Genomic DNA, 19879 nt, shown 5'->3' with positions numbered 1-19879 from the left:
AGCCCAGGCTGGCCTCTTTAGATAACCTCAGAAATGTGACATCAAAAGTAGACACATGATAAGTTTCATAAAGGTAGTTACAATATGGAATCTGAAAGCAAATCAATAATATGAAAATATGGTGTTACATTAAAATCCACTGCTCTTGCTTGTACTTTAAATGGATTGCTTATCCATACATGACCTTGTACATCTTACACCGGTATTGGGAAATACTGGTTCACTGAGTTATGTAGACCTTCCAAACAGTGGCATATTTTATTCTATAATACAAAAATAATATTCATTAATACCCACTGATTTCATCAGAAAAGCCAAAAGTTTCAGGAAGCTGTCAAGCTCACAGTGATAGATACAAATTTTTCAAAATTACAATTTTTACCTAAAAACTCAAAAGCAAAAAAAGATTATCAGTTGTTTTCCTTGAAGGGACAGGCATACTGCATTCACTTTCAGGAAAATAATCAAGTCTGAATAATCATAATTTGCTCCTTTAAGTAAAAATGGTGTTTCATGGAAACAAGTTAGTTAGCTGAGCTCTCAACTAAGGCAAGTGTATGAACACCTCCTCCTTGAGATGGCCATGGTACGCTGGTGCACAGAAGTGCTCTCTAGGTATGCTTCTCTGTCTGTCACAGAATATCAAAACCACGTCAAGGAAGACTGGTTTTCCATATTTATTTTTCTATAATAAAATGAATAACTTTATTGTTTTATCAAGAACCTTCGGAAGCAAAACTAACCATTTATCCCCCCTATGTAAACAGTAAGTGGGAGGCAGTGAAAATACCATGACCAACAGTGTCACTCCCTTGATTCATTTAAGGCACCAGCAACTTCTGCCACTGCAGGTTTTGTGTCATTAGTGCAAATGTCAATGCATGAACAGCTTAGTATCGTTAAAAAAATACTGATAGGACAGATTTTTTAAAACAATCTCAGAGACACCCAGGATGTTCTTATTCTAAAACATCTCTATTTGGCAAGGATATTGCCAAATAATAATACAAATAATAATAAATCTAAGCAAAATAACCTCTCAGAAAACACCCTCTTACCTTTGCCAAGACTAAAAACAAATGGTTCATTCCTGTCGTGACTGGAATCAAACTTCTTCCCATTTGACAACTTTCCTTTGTAATGGACATAAACTTTGTCACCAATCATTGGTGTTTCCTCACTATTTCCCACTCTTTTGACAATCTAGAAAAGATAAACATCAAGAAAAAGGAGGTAAAACTTTTTACTTATAATCAGAAAATCAGAAGGCAACATGGTCCATTCCGCGTCACCTGATCAGATTTGCAAATACACTGTCCTTTCTGAAGGCCTCCTTCATAGTCCTCTCAGAACCACCCCCTCGTTAGAAAATTGTCCGTCACTACCCTGTTGTATTACGTTGGATTATATTGTGTGTGACACTATTTCCTCACAAGAATTAGCCAGTACATCTTCCTTTGTTGGTTTAGTGCCCCATACTGACACGAAAGTCTCTCAAACCACAGAGCTAGTCTGAATATAAAGTGAATCAGACCAAAAATACTGTTGGACTTTTAGCAGCAGTCAATAAGAGGGCTAAAGCAAAGTTTCCAAGGTGTGATTTTATGTGCTTCCCTCCTTTGCTAAAAACACTCACTTGTAACTATATTCTGCAACTCTGATTTAATCTCAGAAGGCTCAATATTCTGAATAATGGGGTATACTTCCTATTTGAAAATATTCAATCTGTAAAAACCATTAGTATTACTGCACAGTTTGATATGATACTAAATAACTTGTTTTCTAGTAATGGAAATACCAAAAAAAAAAAGCTCCAAGCTGAAAAATATTTAGCTATCATAAAATCCAGTATATTTATTTTGTTCTTGGCAGAGCAAGCTGCTAATGTAGTTGGTCATTTCTTGGAAAAGAAAATTCAATCCAGGCATGTGGTAGAATAATTTATTCTGTCAATCATGTATGCCAAATTAAGCATTTTTAGTAGACAGTAGAGGATACTAGCTAACATTGATGAACATCTTTCAGGGGGAAGTATTTGAGCTTTTATTTAAAGATTTCAATTATTTGCTTTTAAAACTCTTGGAGACGTGCCTCCCCTAGCTCCACCCCACATAAACACCACATAAACACTGTGAACTTGAATTCCACTACTTTCTTAGCTCAAAACTCCAAATATTCTTTAAAAAGAAAAGAAATATTATTGCCCTTCTAGGGCTTCAAAAGCACAAAAGTTTCAAAAAAATTAATATGAAAGAAACCACATGCTATTCTAGAAGTGCTCCTATCTATGAATGACATGTGGCATCTGGGAGCCGAGGCTCAGTCATCAGCAGGAATTTGCACTTTAAGGATGAGAAACAAACAATTGGGCATATGGGATGAATGGTCACTCAGCAAGCAGGTGGCACCTGCAATGGCAAGGGGTGCCATGGATCACTGCAGGCCTCCCCCACAAGATGAAACTTGTGCTAAGTCTGGACTTGCTTTAAAAATACAATCTAGCTGGGTTCCAGTGGCTCATGCCTGGAATCCTAGCTGCTAGGGAGGCTGAGATTGGAAGGACTGCAGTTCAAGGCAATCCGGGGCAAAGAGTTCGTGAGACCCTATTTCCGAAATAACTAAGCAAAATAGACTAGAGGTGTGGCTCAAGTGGTAGAGCACCTGCTCTGCAAGCATGAAGCTCTGATTTCAACCCCAGTCCCACAAAATAAAAAATAAAATAAAATAAAGATATGCTCTAGTCTCAATTCACTTGGAAAATATCAACACAAATTTCATCTTCCCAGATAGTTACTGACTTCCCAAACCTGCCATGATCTTTAGTTTTTTTTAAGATTACAAAAGACAGGCATTATGCTAAGCACTTTACCTTATCCTGATAACTTTATGGGATTGATGGTATTATTACAGATGTTACAAATAGAGAAATTAATCACAATGCAGTTAACTGAATTTCCCTGTCACACAGTTACCATACTTATATAATCTTCACCAAAAGCCCCATGATGCACCTGAGGCTCTAGACAAAAACATGACTTAAAGGGCTTTGAAGAGCTAGGGGTATATAGGGCTCAAGTGGTGGAGTGCCTGCCTAGAAAGATGCAGGCACATGCTGTTAGGCTTCCCAGACTTTAGTACTGTGAACCCAAAAAAACTTCTATTTTTTTAAACCATCCAGGCTAGGGTATTGTCATAGTATAGACAGGGCCTAAGGCATACATGTTTTCTGGATTTGGGCACTCTGTTCCTACTATGGGGTAGGAGAGGACAGCCTGCAGAATCTCCACCGTCTGAGAAACATCCTGATTGGGCGTTCAAGGTTGAGAAGTCTCTGCAAGATATGAGGTTCATCTAGAGCATAATGCCCTTACTATACAGTTCCAAGTCCCTAAAATCTGACTTGGCCCAGAGCAAGCTAATAGGAATGCAAGTATATCCAGAAGAGATCCAGACACAGAAGAAAGCCTTTCACATAGCAAGAACAGACAAAACAAACTCAAAATTTCTCATTTGCTATTGCTGACTCAGGAGGTCTGAAACTCTGCATAGCAGTAATACTTAAATATGTACAACAATCTTTTCAGAGAAAAATGAAACAAAACTTAATTATACAAAACTTGTGTATTTAATGGGGTAGAAGTAACTAATGTATTTTCGAAAACAACTTAGCCACATTTAGTTTCAATTTATTCACTTATAAAATGAAAGAATCAAGAGGTATTGTGTCTCAGAACACCATTGAGATGCAAATAAAAAATACATGAGAATGACAAACTAGAGCAAATACAAATATATATAATGTTTTAATAAGTAGGAAAAGCTCTCTCTCTCTCTCTCTCTATATATATATATATATATATATATACACACACACACACACATGTATCTGTATGTAAGAACATCCACTGATGGAACCCCCTCTCAATATCTTCATAGCACACAGCAACACTACTTACATGTAAAAAAAAAAACCTTTTGAACTTTTCAAGTTAGTTTTTTCCCCACTAAAAAGTCATTGTCATTAGCTAGCTTTAATATGCCAAAATGACACATTAAATGCCAGGTGTGATGGCACACTCATATAATCCCAGCACTTAGGAGGCTGAGGTGGGAGGATTGTGGGTACCAGGCCAGTCTGCATTATACAATGAGACCCTCTCTCAAAATAAACAGATGTATTGAAGTAGTAACCCATTTATATACTCTGAGAATAGGGAGACAGAGCCTTTTGGAATCAGGTTCTGATTCCAAAACTTGGAGAACTTCAAGATCTGCATTTAGTAAGATTTATGAGATTGGGGCAACAAGTTAATTTACCTAACCTGACCTCGTTTCATCATCAACCATCTGGGATTAAAATAAGAGCCTCAATATTATGAAGATGAGGCAAGAATCTAGCTATAGTATTTGGCACTTAGTAAGCCTCAGTAAACATTGCCTCCCCTGTCCCTACCTCCACACAGAGGCTCTATAATCAGTCTTTCCTGTATGTTATGCACCTTTTTGACCTCACCTTCAATACTCCTCTGTCTTTTTTCGAGGTGATATCCTCTCCCTGTTCAGCAACAGTGGCTGTGGGACTTTCTCCATTGTTCTTGGCACCTTCATCAGTAGTCATTGTCTTTCGTAGGTAGGAAACCTGCCAAAAAGAAACATATTTCAGCTAGGGAAAATGTCACTTCTTTATGCATCTTAAATGTCCCTGAGAACTGAGCCTCAACCTAAAATTTACATTGGACCAATAAAGTTAGACATCAAAAAGGAAGGCGAAAGAATTTGTTATGCGCATGTATTGATATCATCAAGCATGTAAATAAAATATCATTCAAGTCTTCAATTTCCCATCTGTCCCAAGTTAGAAAGCAAGGCCAGGTTTGCTAGTAATTACATTCTTTAACAATGATCATGCAGTGAGAAGTAGTCTTCTCAGAACTTTGAAGACATTCTTTTTTCTTTTTTCTTGAAGGTTTTATTGTGTGTACCTAAATCAATGTTACTCTCTCCATTCTTTTTTCTATAACCATATTCTTAAGAATTTATTAGGTGATCTGATGAAAGAAGTGACATAGTGGTAGGCAGTCTTTAGAATCTGGCAGACCAAGTCAGAGTCCTACTGACACTTGCAATTTACTTTTATCTTTTTGCTTTGGTTTTTTGTTTTGTTCGGTTTTTGTGGTACTGGGTTTGAATTTGAGGGCCCCAGGTTTACTCAGCAGGCACTGTACCATTTGAGCCACTCTGCAAACCCTGCTTTGCTTTGTTTTGCAACAGGTCCTAACTATGTAGCCTAGGCTGGCCTCGAACTTCAGATCCTCCTGTCTCAACCTCCTGGGTGCCGGGATTCCAAGTGTGTACTGCCATGACTGCCTTACAATTTACTTAATCTTAACTGAGTCTTAATTTCTCGTCTATAAAATAGACAAAGTATGATGTTCGTGGTGTTATAACAAGACATTAATGAGCTAACATAGTTAAGAGAGTAGCACAGATTCACATCTCAAAAATGTATGTATTTTTCATCATTTTGGATCTTCTGTAGGACCATAGTCTTCACCTCCCTGTGGCACCCAGGGTTCACAACCTATCCATCACATATAGCTTCTGCTACTTTCCTACACATAGCTCATGTTCTGGCCAAACTAGCCCAATTCCTCTGCTGTAACAAGCACTGTGCATTCCCATATCCACACTCTGCTTGATCTCCTTCTTCTCCCGCAAATGCTACTTCCATCACACCAATCTTGACTCTGGATGTGGGTCATTTCGCCCTCTTCTCTATTTCCTTAGCTCTTCCCTCAATTTAGTGCCTATAATACATCTACAAAAGGACATGCTTGTTAGATTTTAAAAGTCTTGATTTAAAAGCAAGGGCCATGCTTTGTTTATATTTAAATTCCCCAGAATGCCTCCACCTTTGACAACAGTAAAAAAGAGCAAGGAACTGAAAAAGTAGAACTTGCTCCTAACAAGCTGTTTGATATTGGCTACTTAATTTTTCTAAAATTTTTTCCTTAGTTGTATAATTAGAATAAAAATACCTACTTTAACAGGGTGATATGGACTAAGTATATTGTAAAACATTTTTATTAGCATATATTAGTGGTATAAGGAGTTTCGTTGTGACATTTGCATACATGCTTTTACAAGGAGTCTTGTAAAAGCATCATTCTCCCCCATTCCCTCTCCCCAAAGTATATTGTGGATTTTGAAAGTATACTATTGAAGAGCCAGGGCCTGGCTCAAGTAGTGGAGCACATGCTTAGCAAGCACAAGGCCCTGAGTTCAAATCCCAGTACCACTAAAAATAAAACAAATAACTAAAAGTACACTATTCAAATGCTAGCTCTTACTGTCAGTCATCTGACACTTTGTTATTACTGGGGCTATCAACAGGCTAAACAAAACACCCGTGGCCATGGCTTGCGTCAGGTCCTGGCTGAGCAGGGAAAATCAGGAATTAACCACTTTTGTTGTTATTGTTGTTGAAGACAGAGTTTTGCTATGTATTCCAGGCTGACCTCAAACTGGTAGTCATCCCGACTCAGCTTCCTGAGTACTGGATTACAGTAGTGAACCACCTTGCCCAGCTAAGAATTAACCACTTTTACAGCTATTCTACAGTAGGCTAGGAACAGACTACAGATTCCCTCAAGTCACCTCTTAAGCCCTCTGTTCACACAGAGGGCTTTTTTTTTGTACTTGTGAAAAATGTATTACTGATACAGCTAATAATCAGACCACTAAAACATATAGTGTAGTGTTTTAGCTCATTTCCAAACAACCTGAGTTTACTTCAGTGTAAAAACATAAATCAAACGGCCGTGCTCAAAAATCTTCAAAGAAAATACTAAAATCCAGGGGCTAAGCCCCTTTGCTTTATTTTCTAGCAGAGTTTTTACCAAGATAAAAGATCCAACTATTTGGCTCAGGGAAAATGAAAGGCCAGAACAAACTGTTCTCAAACAAACAAGAAAAATTAAGTACCTAGCTCTACATGAGGCTGGGCTAGATAATCAGTAAAATTAGATGAACAGGGTTTGCTCTCAGTTTCTAGAAACCCACTGTTTATAACATTTTTCTGGAGCATGGAAACTTGTAGAAGACACTTCAATAACAGAGGGAAAAGATCTTTTAAATATTTGGCGGGGCAGGGGTCATGGACTATATCCCTGGGAAAATAATGAATGCAAAAAAAAGTTTCCTGGGGCTTCACAGATACACTGACATTCAACAGTAGACCCCATGATTTTAAGCACTGAACAAATTAAAGCCACCAGATGAAAGTTTACTGACAAAAGACAACTACACGGTCTCAGAGAACTACTCTACAAGCTACTTAGTGGAAAAGGAGAGAGGCCCCTTCACTTCATGAAGTGAGCTAACCAACATCCCCTTACCAAGTGATTTACGCCAGAACCAAACTCTGCAACAGAAATAATGACACACAGCCATCACTGTGCCTCCTGCTGTGATACAGCAGGAAGTTTGTGTTGTCCATGTGGTATTACTATCAAAAACGTTCAACTGGAAACTATTGAAGAAGAGACAAAATCAGATGTAGAACACTCTACAAGACAACTGGTCCGGACTCCTCAAAAATATGTACGTTATAAAAGATACCCCCACTAGAAAGGAGAACAACTGTCGACAGATAGGAAGCTTGTTCTAGATTAAAGGACATGTCAGGGATAGAACCACCAATAAAAAGGAAAGGGGAGGGGAGGGAAGGGAAGGGGAAGCGTAAAAGGAAAAGAAAAGGGGAAAGGGAAGGGGAAAAGGAAAAGGAAAGGAGAAGAGAGCCATCAAGAAACATTTTCATTTGGTTTTAACCTTGCTGCTTTGGAGAAAATAGCTTGCTTAAATTCAAATAAATAGTAAAGCTAATTGCTAGCTTCATAAGCGTCATGAGATAAACACTTTAAGTGATTCAAGTAATCTTAGTGATCTCAGAGGGTGGTTCTTATAAGTAGTACTGAGGCCATAGGAAGGGAAGAACCATGAATAATTAAAAACAAAACAAACTTTTTTAGCTTTCAAAAGCAGATAAATCTGAAAGAATAAAGAAATAAAGTTAATTTTCCAAATATTTCTTCTGAATTCCAGTTAGGCCATTAGAAGTATAGGTTTTTGTAAGCAAACAAACCAAATAACTAAGTAATCTTTTTACTTTATCATGAGTTATATGAAAAAGGAAGGATGGTCAATTCCTAAAAACCTTTCAGCAGACAAACTGAGAAAGTTTCACTGTTTTTGTAAGACAGACTTTTCTTCTCCGCCACTCTAGGTTCATTCTGGATTTAAAATCACTATGTAGCTATGGCTATTAATCTATGATAAAGCTTACACAGTCCAAAGGGGGGCAAATTGCTCCCCGGTACATCAGAAAGGGAACACACAGTTCCTTCTGTTATGGACATGCCAGATAAGCATGCACTCTCCAAAGTGCTCATCAGCAAACACCTGCCACGTGACAGAAAACTGAGAAGACAGTGAATATCATCAACAGGATACCAAAAACTGCTGTTACCATAATCAAATTATTAGAGTCCCTGAAATGAGAAGTTATTTTAAAGCCTTTCCATCAACTCCCCAGGTAGATTACTTATTGTTCTCCTTCTTAGACTACAGATATCTTACATCAGTTCATGCTACTAATAAGAGAGTTTGCAGAAAGAAGATAAAAAAGAATATAGGAGCTAGCTACTTTGTTAGAAGCACTGAAAATTACAGCAGCAACCTTCTAAGCACCACAAATATCTGAGCTGGCTTTCAGCTTCCTATAATTAAAACATAAATGAAAGGAAGAGAATACATAAGGAGGCAGTACACCTAGGCCTCATAATGGAATGCAACTTCAGTAGGCCTTAATTTTGAAATTTTCTGTAAGGATGGACTGGAAAGCGCTCAAGTAAATTTCAACCCCAGGCCTCTCTCAAGCATTCTAGTCCAGTAACACAGGAGTGTCAGGAGGAGTTGATTTGCAGACAAGGCCCATGTACAAAAGACAGATAAATATGCATGCAGGATGCAAGATCATAAATAGACTACACATCTCTATGAAACTATGCACCATGTTTAGTTAACTATTTTCCCCCAGGAAATTTCTTTCCTCCATACTGGGGTGGGATCAGGGTCACACTCATTCACATTTTTATATTTCAAAAAAGGTAAACTGTAAGAAGATATATAAATAGCCAATAAGCAAACGACAAGTTGTTCGACATCATTAGTGATAAGGGAAATACAAAGTAAAAGGACACTTGAGATGCCACTTCACACCCATTACAAAGGCTACTACCCAGAAAAAGAGGGCAGGGGAAAAGATGTAGATGTGCACTGCTGGCAGGAATGCAAAATCATGTAGCTTTTGTGGAAACTAGTTTGGTAGTTCCTCAAAACACTAAATGCAGAATTACAATGAGTTATTCTAGGTATAAATTCAAAAGAACTGAAAGTGGGGGACCCAAACAGATAGACACTTGCACACCACTATTTATAGCAGCACTAGTCACAAGTCAAATGATGGTAACAACCCATCACTTGAGGAATGGAAAAATAAAGTGGGGTGGGGTGTGTGTGTAAGTAAAATAAAGCCATAAAAAGGAAGTTCTGATACATGCTACAACATGCATGAACCTTGAATCACAAAAGTGAAATAAGACAAACACAAAAGGACAAAAAGCGTATGATTCCACTTCAATCAGGGACCTAAAATGGTCAAATTCAGAGCCAGAAAGTAGACTAGAGGTTATCAGGGGAGTTGTTTAATGGGTACAGAGTTTCTGTTTGGGGTGATGAAAAGTTCTGGAAAAAGACAGTAGCAATGGTTACACAACACTGTCAATGTACTTAATGCCACTGAATTGCACACTTAAAATATGGCTAAAATAGGACATTTTGTTATATATATTTTTTCAGAATTGAAAAAGAAACCAACTGTGGCCAGAAAAGACAGAAATAACAGAATAATCAACCAGAGTTCACGTCTCTCTCCTTTTCTCTCCTTCATCCTCCTACCTTCCTCTCACATTTCCAATCTTCTTCCCAAGTTCTGACGTAGGGAATTTGACCTGGCAGTGATCTCACCATCAGCTCTGCATGGGCCAAAGACTCTGAGATGTGCAGGAGGGAAGACAGGTGAGGAAAAAGACTACTAAATGAAATGCCATCTTTTGGCTACAAGTTATTGCTTTTATTTCATCTTTTAAATACATACAATGGTTTAGAAAACTCACTTTTCTTCTCACTACAAGTAGTTAACTAAGAAAGCAAAGCTAACAGACCAAATTTACTTTGTCTCTTGACTATTCAGTTGAATGAATTATTATTTTTAAATATGCAGGAGGCAAAGAGTTCTATTAATAGCAAAAGAAAAAAGACTAGAAACTACCAGATATCCAAATGTTACTATACAATAAAGAATGAATTTGAATACAGTATTTTCCCCCTTAATATGATTTTACCTTATTTGGCCTCAAAGAGGTTAAAAGAAGAGTATTTAAGTCCTCAATTTTCTCCATGATGACACTACAAAAGGTTGGGTAGGGGTTTTGGTTGGTTTGTTTTGTTTTTGCAGTATTGGGAATTGAACCCAGGGTCTCAGCTCCAAAGATCTTTTAAGTCCACAAAACTCTAGCAGCTAGAGAACGAGAAGGTGGGAAATTCACTGGAAAGCTGGGGATGAGAGCAGGCGCTGTGTGGGATCAAGCAGACCAGGTAGGCTTCCTCCTCTCCAGAGTATACATAGGGCTTCCATTTTCCCTACAGAAAATGTAAGAATGTTCTTTATTCTTGGAGTTCAGATACATCGCAGGAGATGTCTAGATATTTGTCTTATTTCCGGCAGGGAACTTAATTTCCTTCCTGGCCTTTGCTGAAGAGTCTTGGGGAATCTCCAGAAGTTTTTCTGCTACTGTTTCTTTTCTTTCACTGTCTCTGTCCTCTGCTTCTAGAAGTCTTGCTTAACAGACTTTGGACATTTTGGTTATGCTTCGGGTTCTTAAGCATTTTTCTAAACCTGCGCTAAACACTGGAATCACCTGGCGAGCTTTACAAAAGCTCCATCCCAGGAACTTGGATTGAATTGGTGTGTGGTGGGGCAGGGAACAAGGTTTTGGAGAGCATGTTAGCTGATTACAAGTGTAGCCAGATACGGTTGGCTGTTTCTGTCATTTCCATCTTTGTCTCAAGAGATTTTCTTTTATGGAATTCTTAAATCATTGTTTGATCACCAGTTGTGTTCAATATTTCACTGAATCTGCTAAAGGGATTAAATTAAATATTTAAATATTAAATATTGAGCTCAAGGGAAAAAACTGATGATGTTTTTCATTTCTAGATGCTATTTATTGCTCACATTTCTTTGTCTTTATTTTTTAGATGCAAATCTTCTCTGAAATCTTTCTGAGGTTACTACTTAGAATAAAATGGGACATTTCTTATGAATAAGTATTTCGCTAGAAGTTTTTTTTTTTAAAGGGGGGAGATAAGTAATTTTGTGTATTCCTAGTGTCTCCCAAAGGCACTAGGCTGAGAACTGGAGATAAGGGAAAGGTGGTACATGAAGAATACAGAAGTTAAGCAGAAGGGGGTGTACAAAGATGCAAAAGGGACAAGGGAGAAATTTAATATTTGCACGAGGGCTATAAAGGCTTTGCATGAAAGGGGGATGGAGAGCAGAGGTTTAAGAGGAAAGAATTAGGGCTGGGGCTGTGGCTCAAGTGGCAAAGCACTTGCCTAGCAAGCATGAGGCTCTGAGTTCAAACCCCAGTACCACAAAAAAAAAAAAAAATTAAAAAAAAAAAAAGAGGAAAAAACCAGGCATGCTTAATTGCATAGGGGAAATGAAAAAGTCATGATTTAAGAAAAGGAAGAGCACAGCCACAGATTTGCTCAACAATTAAACATTTATAGATTGCTTAAGTTACAGCTAAATTAAGTGTGTGACTAAATAAAAGCATTTCAAAGTTTTTCCTCAAGAGGATGTTGATGGAAATATTTAAATAAAATTAAATAGTATAAAAATATGTGGCTTATAAGAAGAATGAGAGAAAGCTATATAGTAAAGAATCATTTAGTTAAATGTCTAAGTGCTAGAAACATTGAAACCACTGAACTGGGAAAGAGTTTTGTAAATGTCCATCCATTAAAAACTACCAGCACTGTAATAAATAGTTACTATTACTGGTGCATGATGCCCAGCAATAATGTGATCCTCTGAGACATTAACAAGTCAGTTGATGGGATAATACATGTGACACAAACAGTGCAGTATATCCTAATTATCTGCAGCAGGCAATCATGGCTGTTTGTAGATTTGAGTGTGTACAATCATTTTAGAGAACTGGATTATAATCGTGCAAGGATTGTATGTAATGTGCTAAAATGTCTTTTGCAACACTGTTTTCCCTTACGGTTAAGACAGCTAAAAAATATGATGAAACAGGTAAGGTCTTAGGCATTCCAGATAACTAATCTTCTAATTCTGATATGAAAAAACGGAAGGATGTCCAACATATTATTAAGTGCATAGTGAGTTGCAGAAAATTTTATAGTGAAATTCTGTTTTTAGGAGGAAAGGTATATTTGCCAATATGGAGCACATGAAGTTTGCAAAGCTACTAACCATGCAGATCCCTACTGCTAAAAGTGTTGCCTCTGGAAAAATCAGACTTCGAAGGAGCAGGAATAAGAAATTTTTAACTTCTTACATTTTAAATTTTGTATATAACAGTGTAACATTGGTATATTACTTTCACGATCTTTTCAAATGTACGGAAATAAAATGAACTACTTTCACGCATCCACACAACAGGACTTCTTATTCTTTTTCTTCAACTTAATTCAACATTTTGAAGTGCCTTCAAACAAGAGAACTCTGGCTGAGCCTGTTGAGCAAAGGCTGCTCATGAGATATCTAGAGAGCAATCAGAGACAGGAGAAGAATATGGGTGACAGTTATATTGGGGGGTCATCAGATTCTACTGGTAATTAAGATAAATGTACTCTTGCAATTACTGCTAAGCAACAAAAACTATTAATGTCCAAATCTCACTTCTCATTACTAGTACTTTTGGCAGCACAGCTGAACAGTTTTAAAACTTCAAGCAGTGTCACTAGAGAAAGTCAGCAATATTACCACAATAGAGTAAAAATCTTTCCAGCTCAGAAGCCACTGCACTGTTCCACTCACTATCCTGTGGAACTACACTGCTTCAATTCAACCCTTACTGCTCTTCTCCCTCCCAAGGCAAGCAATCGAACTCTTCTCACCTGCTTTTTTGACTTTTATGTGTTCTCCTGAGGCTCTCATAACTCCGTCAGGCTTCCCACCAAGTCATGACCCCTCAACTCAAAGGCATATCTGATACGCGTCACTGCTAAAAGCTAGAGCAGAAACTTCCAGTAATGCTTAATATTCTCTTCTCCATTTCATTCTTAGTAACAAAACTAAGAGTAAGGCCCCAGTTTCCCAGTTTCCTCTCTTGCAGCTAAGTACGGCCATGTGACTAGATTCTGGTGAATGGAATATAAGTCAAAAAATATCCTTCAAGGAGGGTGTGGCTGGCTAAGAGGGAGAATCCTTTTGGAAGAGAACATGTGAGTTGAAAGCCAAAGGATAAGCAGGGGCCCATGCGCTCAGCAAACACTGGGCAGAGGCTGCAGCTCAGTGGTAGCGCCCTAGGTTCAAGCCCCAGCACCAACGGGGTGGGCGGAGGACGTGACATCTGCTGGGCACTCACCACAGGCCAGTAAAGTTCTAGTGGAGACCTGGCAGTAAACAACAGAAAATGTGTCATCATGGAACTTGCATTTTGGCAAAGATAAATACAGTAGAAGTGAATCTCTAGTAGCTGCCCATGTTTTGACAGAAAAATCAAATTTCTACCTGGAGCCACAGTGGTAGATTGTTAACTTGAGTTGATTCAAATAGTTTCATTCCAAGTCTGCTGATGATTTCTAAGAACAGGCCAAGAAGGTCAACCTCTGACAAAACTCTGTAAACACTGCATAGTGGAGAATGTGTCCTGTTCATTTTTGTACCTCTATCCCTTAGTCTAAATAAGCGGCATGTAACAATAGTCAACAAATGGGGAAATGAATTGTGATTTTTCAAAAGCAGTCAAAACAAAGATGGTGAAATACTAACCATTATAAACAGTCAGGGCTGAAATACCACAAGTTGATGCATTACTTCTCTAAATTAAGACTGAAATATCTAATCTGGAAAATGACACTGTGCCTGTAACTGTAAAAGTGAAGATGAGATTTGGTTCTAATCAGGTGTGGTAATCACAAAAAGCCAAGCATAATTAAACTCTCTGTGAAATGCACTGAAGTAAATGTCTGTGCATGGCCTGCACGCAGAGACTATCTCATCAATTACACCAGCTTGGTTTAATCATGGCTGGTGAGGAACAGAGAAAGCACACCTGCTCATCTGTGAGCGCACATGAACGCCACTGGAGGAAAGGATGTTTCAGAGAGGGGTCCTGGGGGAGAATCCTAGGATAAAAGTTTCGTAGACTATTGCACCAATTTATAACACAGTATTGTCTAATTAAAGCACTATAATATAAATTAAGCAGATTAAAAACACAGCTTCATTGTATGTTTTTCCTAAAACCCATTATATGTCCAAGAAAAAACTGTAAGAATAGCACTTTGTAACAAAAAGAGTTGAAGATAGCAAATGATTTCCTTAGAGCTCTAAAAAGTGTATTAATGAATAAAATTTGAATTATCTGTGAAAAATAAATTTGCCATACTTTAAAGGAAAGTTATAGCAAAATTTAATGTGTAACATGTTTATAGCTTGTACCTTTGTAATTTCTGGACTCAAAGGTTTGGGAGCACATGGAACAAATTAATAAAAATGAAAAAAAAAAAAAAAGAGGATAGCACTTCGGGTCTGTGAACAAATCCTTATGTAAGAACAACAAAAGCTCTGGCACCTTAAATTCCCACCACCAAAGTCTGAAGGGATGAAGGGGCCAGGAGATGCATGTCCTCGGGTAACCAGTAAGGAATCCTAGGCTGTCATTCTGTTTCTCCAGCTGTAAATTTCAGATGGTTAGACTAAAATAATATTCCAACTCTAGTATTTTATGTTTAGAATGACTTTTTAATGAATAAATGTATATTATAGTAAAATAAGGTTGACAGGTAGAAGGGAAAATAATTGCCAAGGATAGGGAAAAGTTGTTTTAGTACTGAGTTCACGTTCTACTGCAACCCTCTGGCAAAACGTGAATTCTGAGCTTTACCCCCTTGCCTGTGGCCAAAACAATACAAACTTGTTATCCTATTGGTTCTGGAGGTGAGAAGTACAGAATGGCTCTCCTGTGCTAAAATTAAGGGTAAGATGGGCTTTGCTTCTGGAGGCTATAGAGGGGAACCCATTTCTTGGCTTTTTCCAGACTCCAGAGGCTATCCACATCTGTTAATACGTGCATAAATATTTAGGAGGACTATTAATCAGTTGATGAATTGATCTTGGTAATCTTTTTTTGCTCTAAAATCTACTTTGTTTGATATCAGTATAGTTATTCCAAATTTCTTTTGATTAGTATTGACATGAACTATCCTTTTCCAATCTTTTACTTTTCATCTATATGTACCTGTATAGGTACGGCAGGCTTGTTTTTTTTATAGGAAGCATACAGTAGGCCTTACTTTCCTCTATGCCTCTTAACTGGTGGTGGTGGGGGTGCATTTAGGCCCTTTACATTTAATGTGGTTATTGACATGGGTTTAATACAAATCTGCCTTCTTGTTGTTCATTGTGTCTGTTCTGTTCCCTTCTTTTTCTTGGTTCTATAACTTTATAATTATCAAACTTAGAAATTTCTGGCTGTTTTTTCTTCAAAAAAAGTTTTCTTAGGGCTGGCGGAGTGGCTCAAGTGGTAGAGTGCCTGACTAGCAAGCATGAGGCCCTGAGTTCAAACCCCAGCACGAAAAAAACCAAAAACATCCAAAAATGAAGTTTTCTCCTCTCCTCAAAACTATAATTATAAATACATATTAGGCCACTTAACATTGTCCACAGCTCACTGATGCTCTATTCATCTTTTTGAGGTATTGGGTTTGAACTAAGGTCCTCACATTTACTGGGCATGAGCTCTGTCACTCGAGCTACTCCCATCCGTCTATCCATTTTCTCAGACTTTCCTTTCCCTGTCTTAGTCTATTTGACAGTCTGTGCTGGCATAAGCTCTAAGCTTTCTAATCTTTTCTCCTGCACTATCTGATTTGCTCCTCATTCCATGCAGTGCATTTTCCACCTTACACACTATGGTTTTCATTCCAAGGTATTCAGTTTGGGTCATCTCCCTCATATCTGTAGTTAACATTCTTAATCTAGTCTCCGTTTTCTTGAACAAATGGAATATAGCTATAATGACAACTGTTTAAATTTTTGTCTACTAATTTCATCATCTATGCTATTTCTGGATCTGTTTCTATTGATTAATTTTCTTCATTAATTATATTTTTCCTGCAGCTTTGCAAACCTGGTAATTTTTTACCAGAGGCCAAATGTGAATTCTTTTTGGTTTTGGTGGTACTGGGGTTTGAACACAGGACCTTCCACTTGCTAGGAAAGTGCTCTACCACTTGAGGCATATCCTGAGCCCTTTTTGCATTAGTTATTTTTCAGATAGGGTCTTAAGGTTTTGCCCAAAACTGGCTTCAGACCACAATCCTCTTACCTGTCTCCCAAGTAGCTGGGATTATAAAGGTGAACCACCACACCTATCTTTCAGTTGAGATGGTTGGTCTCGCTAACTTTTTGCCTGGGCTGGCCTTGAACTTCAAACCTCCCAATCTCCACCTCCCAGGTAGCTGGCATTACAGGTGTGAACCACCACATGTGTGAGGTATATTTGTGTTACTATAAATGCTGAGCTTTGTTCTGGGACATAGTTAAGTTACTTGGAAACAGTTTGATCCTTTTGAAGTTTGTTTTTAAGCTTTGTTGGGAAGATGAGCAGTCTTCACTCGTCTATATCTGCCCCATTTCTAAGACAATTCCTTCTGCAAACACTCCCTGGTGTCCTGTGATCTGGTTGGTGGGAACAGAAACTATTCTTTGCTTTTTTTCTTTTAGAAACAGGGTATCACTACTAAGTAGCCCAGGTTGGTTTAGAATTTACAGTCCTCCTGCTTGGCCTTGAGAGTGCAGGGATTGCAGGCATTCACCACCATGCCTGGCCAGAAACTATTCTTGGCCCTGAGAAATAAGCACGCATTGTTACCGCTAACCCTTCTAGGTTGTTCTGACGGTGGGTAGTTTCTACACAACACATTCACTGACCAATATTCACCTGAAGACCTAAGACAGACCCTCTGCAGACTCTGAGAGCTCTCTCCTTGTGCAATCTCTAGCCACCTTGCCCTCCCTGGACTCCAGCTCCAGCTCCTCCACTCCAAGAGATGATGGGGCTCTACCCTGCAGACTGGAACTCTCTTCAGGCAGAGAGCTAGTATAATTGCAGCCTTCACCTGTTTGTCTCTGTGTTCTGAGGGACCACCATCCTCTGCAACTGGTTGTTTGCTGTTTGAAATTGTTGCTTCATATGTTTTGTCTGGGATTTTTGTTTGTTTGTTTTATGACTGCAGCCAGGAGGGTAAACCCAACCTCCTTTAAACTCTGCGTTGGCCAGAAGCACAGAGTCCTACTTTCAAACCAGAAAAAGTTACAGATCCTTGAAACAGAGTTACCAAAGAGGGAAAAGAGTATGTAGAATAAACAATGCTGGAACAAGTTTTGACAGTCTGAAATTTGAAGGGTGTAGTTTTTCCAAGACACTAACAAAAGTAAAAACCTGTAACTGATTGAAACAAATAAAATAATCTTTTGCTTAAAATGGCAGGTATTCTAATATAATATAGCAGTCAAAACTATGATTTTGTGCATACTTCTGGAAATCTGGGTAACTGCAGCATCTTATTTTATTTCTTTAATCTATTGTTTTTGGCAGTACTGGAGTTTGAACTCAGGATCTCAAGCTTGCTAGGCAGGCACTTGGCCACATGAGCCAGACCTATTTCTTTAATCTATACAAGAAATGGTTATTTTTTTTAAAGACAAAAGGAAAAAGAATAAAAAGTTGTGATTTTATTTTCCAAAAGATCACTAGTAAGTATGACAATTAAAAGAATCTGAGTTAAAAACTTGTTTTCCTGCTGGTGGTATTACCTTTTTTTTTTGAGACAGAATCTTGTTACATAGCCCAGGCTGGCCTGGAGCTCACAAACTTGCCTCAGTCTCCCAAGTGCCAGGATTACAAGCATGTGCCCACCATACCCAGCTGTTTTTCTCATTCTTTTGATTAATTCAACTAAAATATATACAGGGGAAATCATAATACTTCAAAGACATAATGCTATAGAAGTTGATTTTGGTTGATGGTGGTATTAATAGACTTTAAATTTTGCTTTTGCTTTGGAACAAGTTTTGAATATTCACCTGTTACATGCAAAACATACAGAGTATTTCAATACACTGAGATTTTGACACTTCCTAAACTAGAAAGAAAACCCACAGACTACGTAGGATACCAACACTGCAGTGGCTCTTACAATCCATGACCAGCCAACTGTCACAATGCCACAGAACTCACTTCTCTTTGTCTTTTTAAACTTTTAAGCAGCCTTACTACCCTCTGCAGGTCTGCATAACCTACATAATCCCTCCATCCACCAACTGGGATTGAACCCAGGCCTTGTCCTTCCTTGCAAGCGCTCTACTACTTGAGCCATGCCTCCAGCCAGAACACACAATTTCATAAGAAAACAGTATGTTTTCAACTCATTTAGGTAAATACCAAAGAGGGTGATTGCTGGATCACATGGTAAGAGTATGCAAGTGGCTGCACCATTTTGCATCCACACCAGCAGTGAGTGTGAGATCCTGTTGCTTCATGCCCCATTCAGCACTTACAATTCCTGGTGTCTTGCATGCTAGCCTTTTTAGTAGTGTGCAGTAGTGTCTCACTGCTATTTTAATCTGCAATTACTAATGGTGGATGAAGCTGAGGATCTCCCCATATATTTGTTAGCCACCTGTATATCTTCTTTGCTGAGATGTCTGTTCAGATCTTATTTTTTTCCTTTTTGGTGGTACAGGGGTTTGAACTCAGGGCCTTTGCTTGAGCCACACCTTCAGTCTTTTTTGCTGTAGTTATTTTTCAAGTAGGGACTCCTGTTTTTTGTTCAGGGTAACCTCAAATCTCAATCCTACCTATACCTCATGGGGATTACAGGCACGAGCCATCATACACAGCCCAGATCTTTTGGCCACTTCTGTTGTTCATGGTGGTATTGTTGTTCTTTTATTTGAGCCAGGGTCACTAAGGAGCCAAGGTTGGCTTCGAACTCACTATGCAGTTCCTCTGGCCCCTAACACAGGATTCTTCCTGCCTCAGCCTTATGAGTGCTAGGAAGACAGGTGTGCACCACCAAGCCCAGCTCTTTTGCCCTTTTTGTTTCTGTGGTGCTGGGGATCAAGTCCAAAGCCTTGTGTGTGTGAAGCAAGCCCTGAGCATGGACTTATATTCCTGACCCGTTTTGTAATTGTGTTTTCTTTCTTTTTTTTGGCAGGGGGGCAGTTCTGGGGTTTGAACTAAGGGCCTCACACTTGCTAAGCAGGGACTCTTACCACTTGAGCCACACCCCAGACCATTTTTTTGCTGTTATTTTTTAGGTAGGGGTTTTATGTTTCCCCAGGGCTCCTACCTCAACCCAGATCCTCCTACCTACTGCCTCCCATGTAACTGGGATGACAGGCACATGAAACCACATCCCACATCCACCTTATTGATACGGAGTCTCACTAACTTTTTGCTTGGACTGGCCTCAAACCTTGATTCTTCCAGTT

At 38.6% G+C, this 19879-nt stretch overlaps 1 protein-coding gene across 6 annotated transcripts in view; it reads right to left on the bottom strand.

Moving 5' to 3' along the window:
* Fkbp5 (FKBP prolyl isomerase 5) overlaps positions 1-19879 on the bottom strand; it is a 91754-nt gene that overhangs the window by 45571 nt on the left and 26304 nt on the right. For all 6 annotated transcript variants that reach the window (XM_020168922.2, XM_020168920.2, XM_074082343.1 and 3 more), the window contains exons 2-3: positions 4514-4639; positions 1059-1203 (exon numbers count right to left, since the gene is read on the bottom strand). In XM_020168922.2, the coding sequence (XP_020024511.1) occupies positions 1059-1203; positions 4514-4618 (250 nt within the window). In that variant the 5' untranslated portion in view covers positions 4619-4639. The remainder of the gene's footprint in view (positions 1-1058; positions 1204-4513; positions 4640-19879) is intronic.

The sequence above is a fragment of the Castor canadensis genome, chromosome 8 (genome assembly GCF_047511655.1).
Source record: "Castor canadensis chromosome 8, mCasCan1.hap1v2, whole genome shotgun sequence".
Lineage (NCBI taxonomy): Eukaryota > Metazoa > Chordata > Mammalia > Rodentia > Castoridae > Castor > Castor canadensis.
Note: the sequence above shows the minus strand (reverse complement) of the source record. Positions and strands in the feature narration are given on the sequence as shown.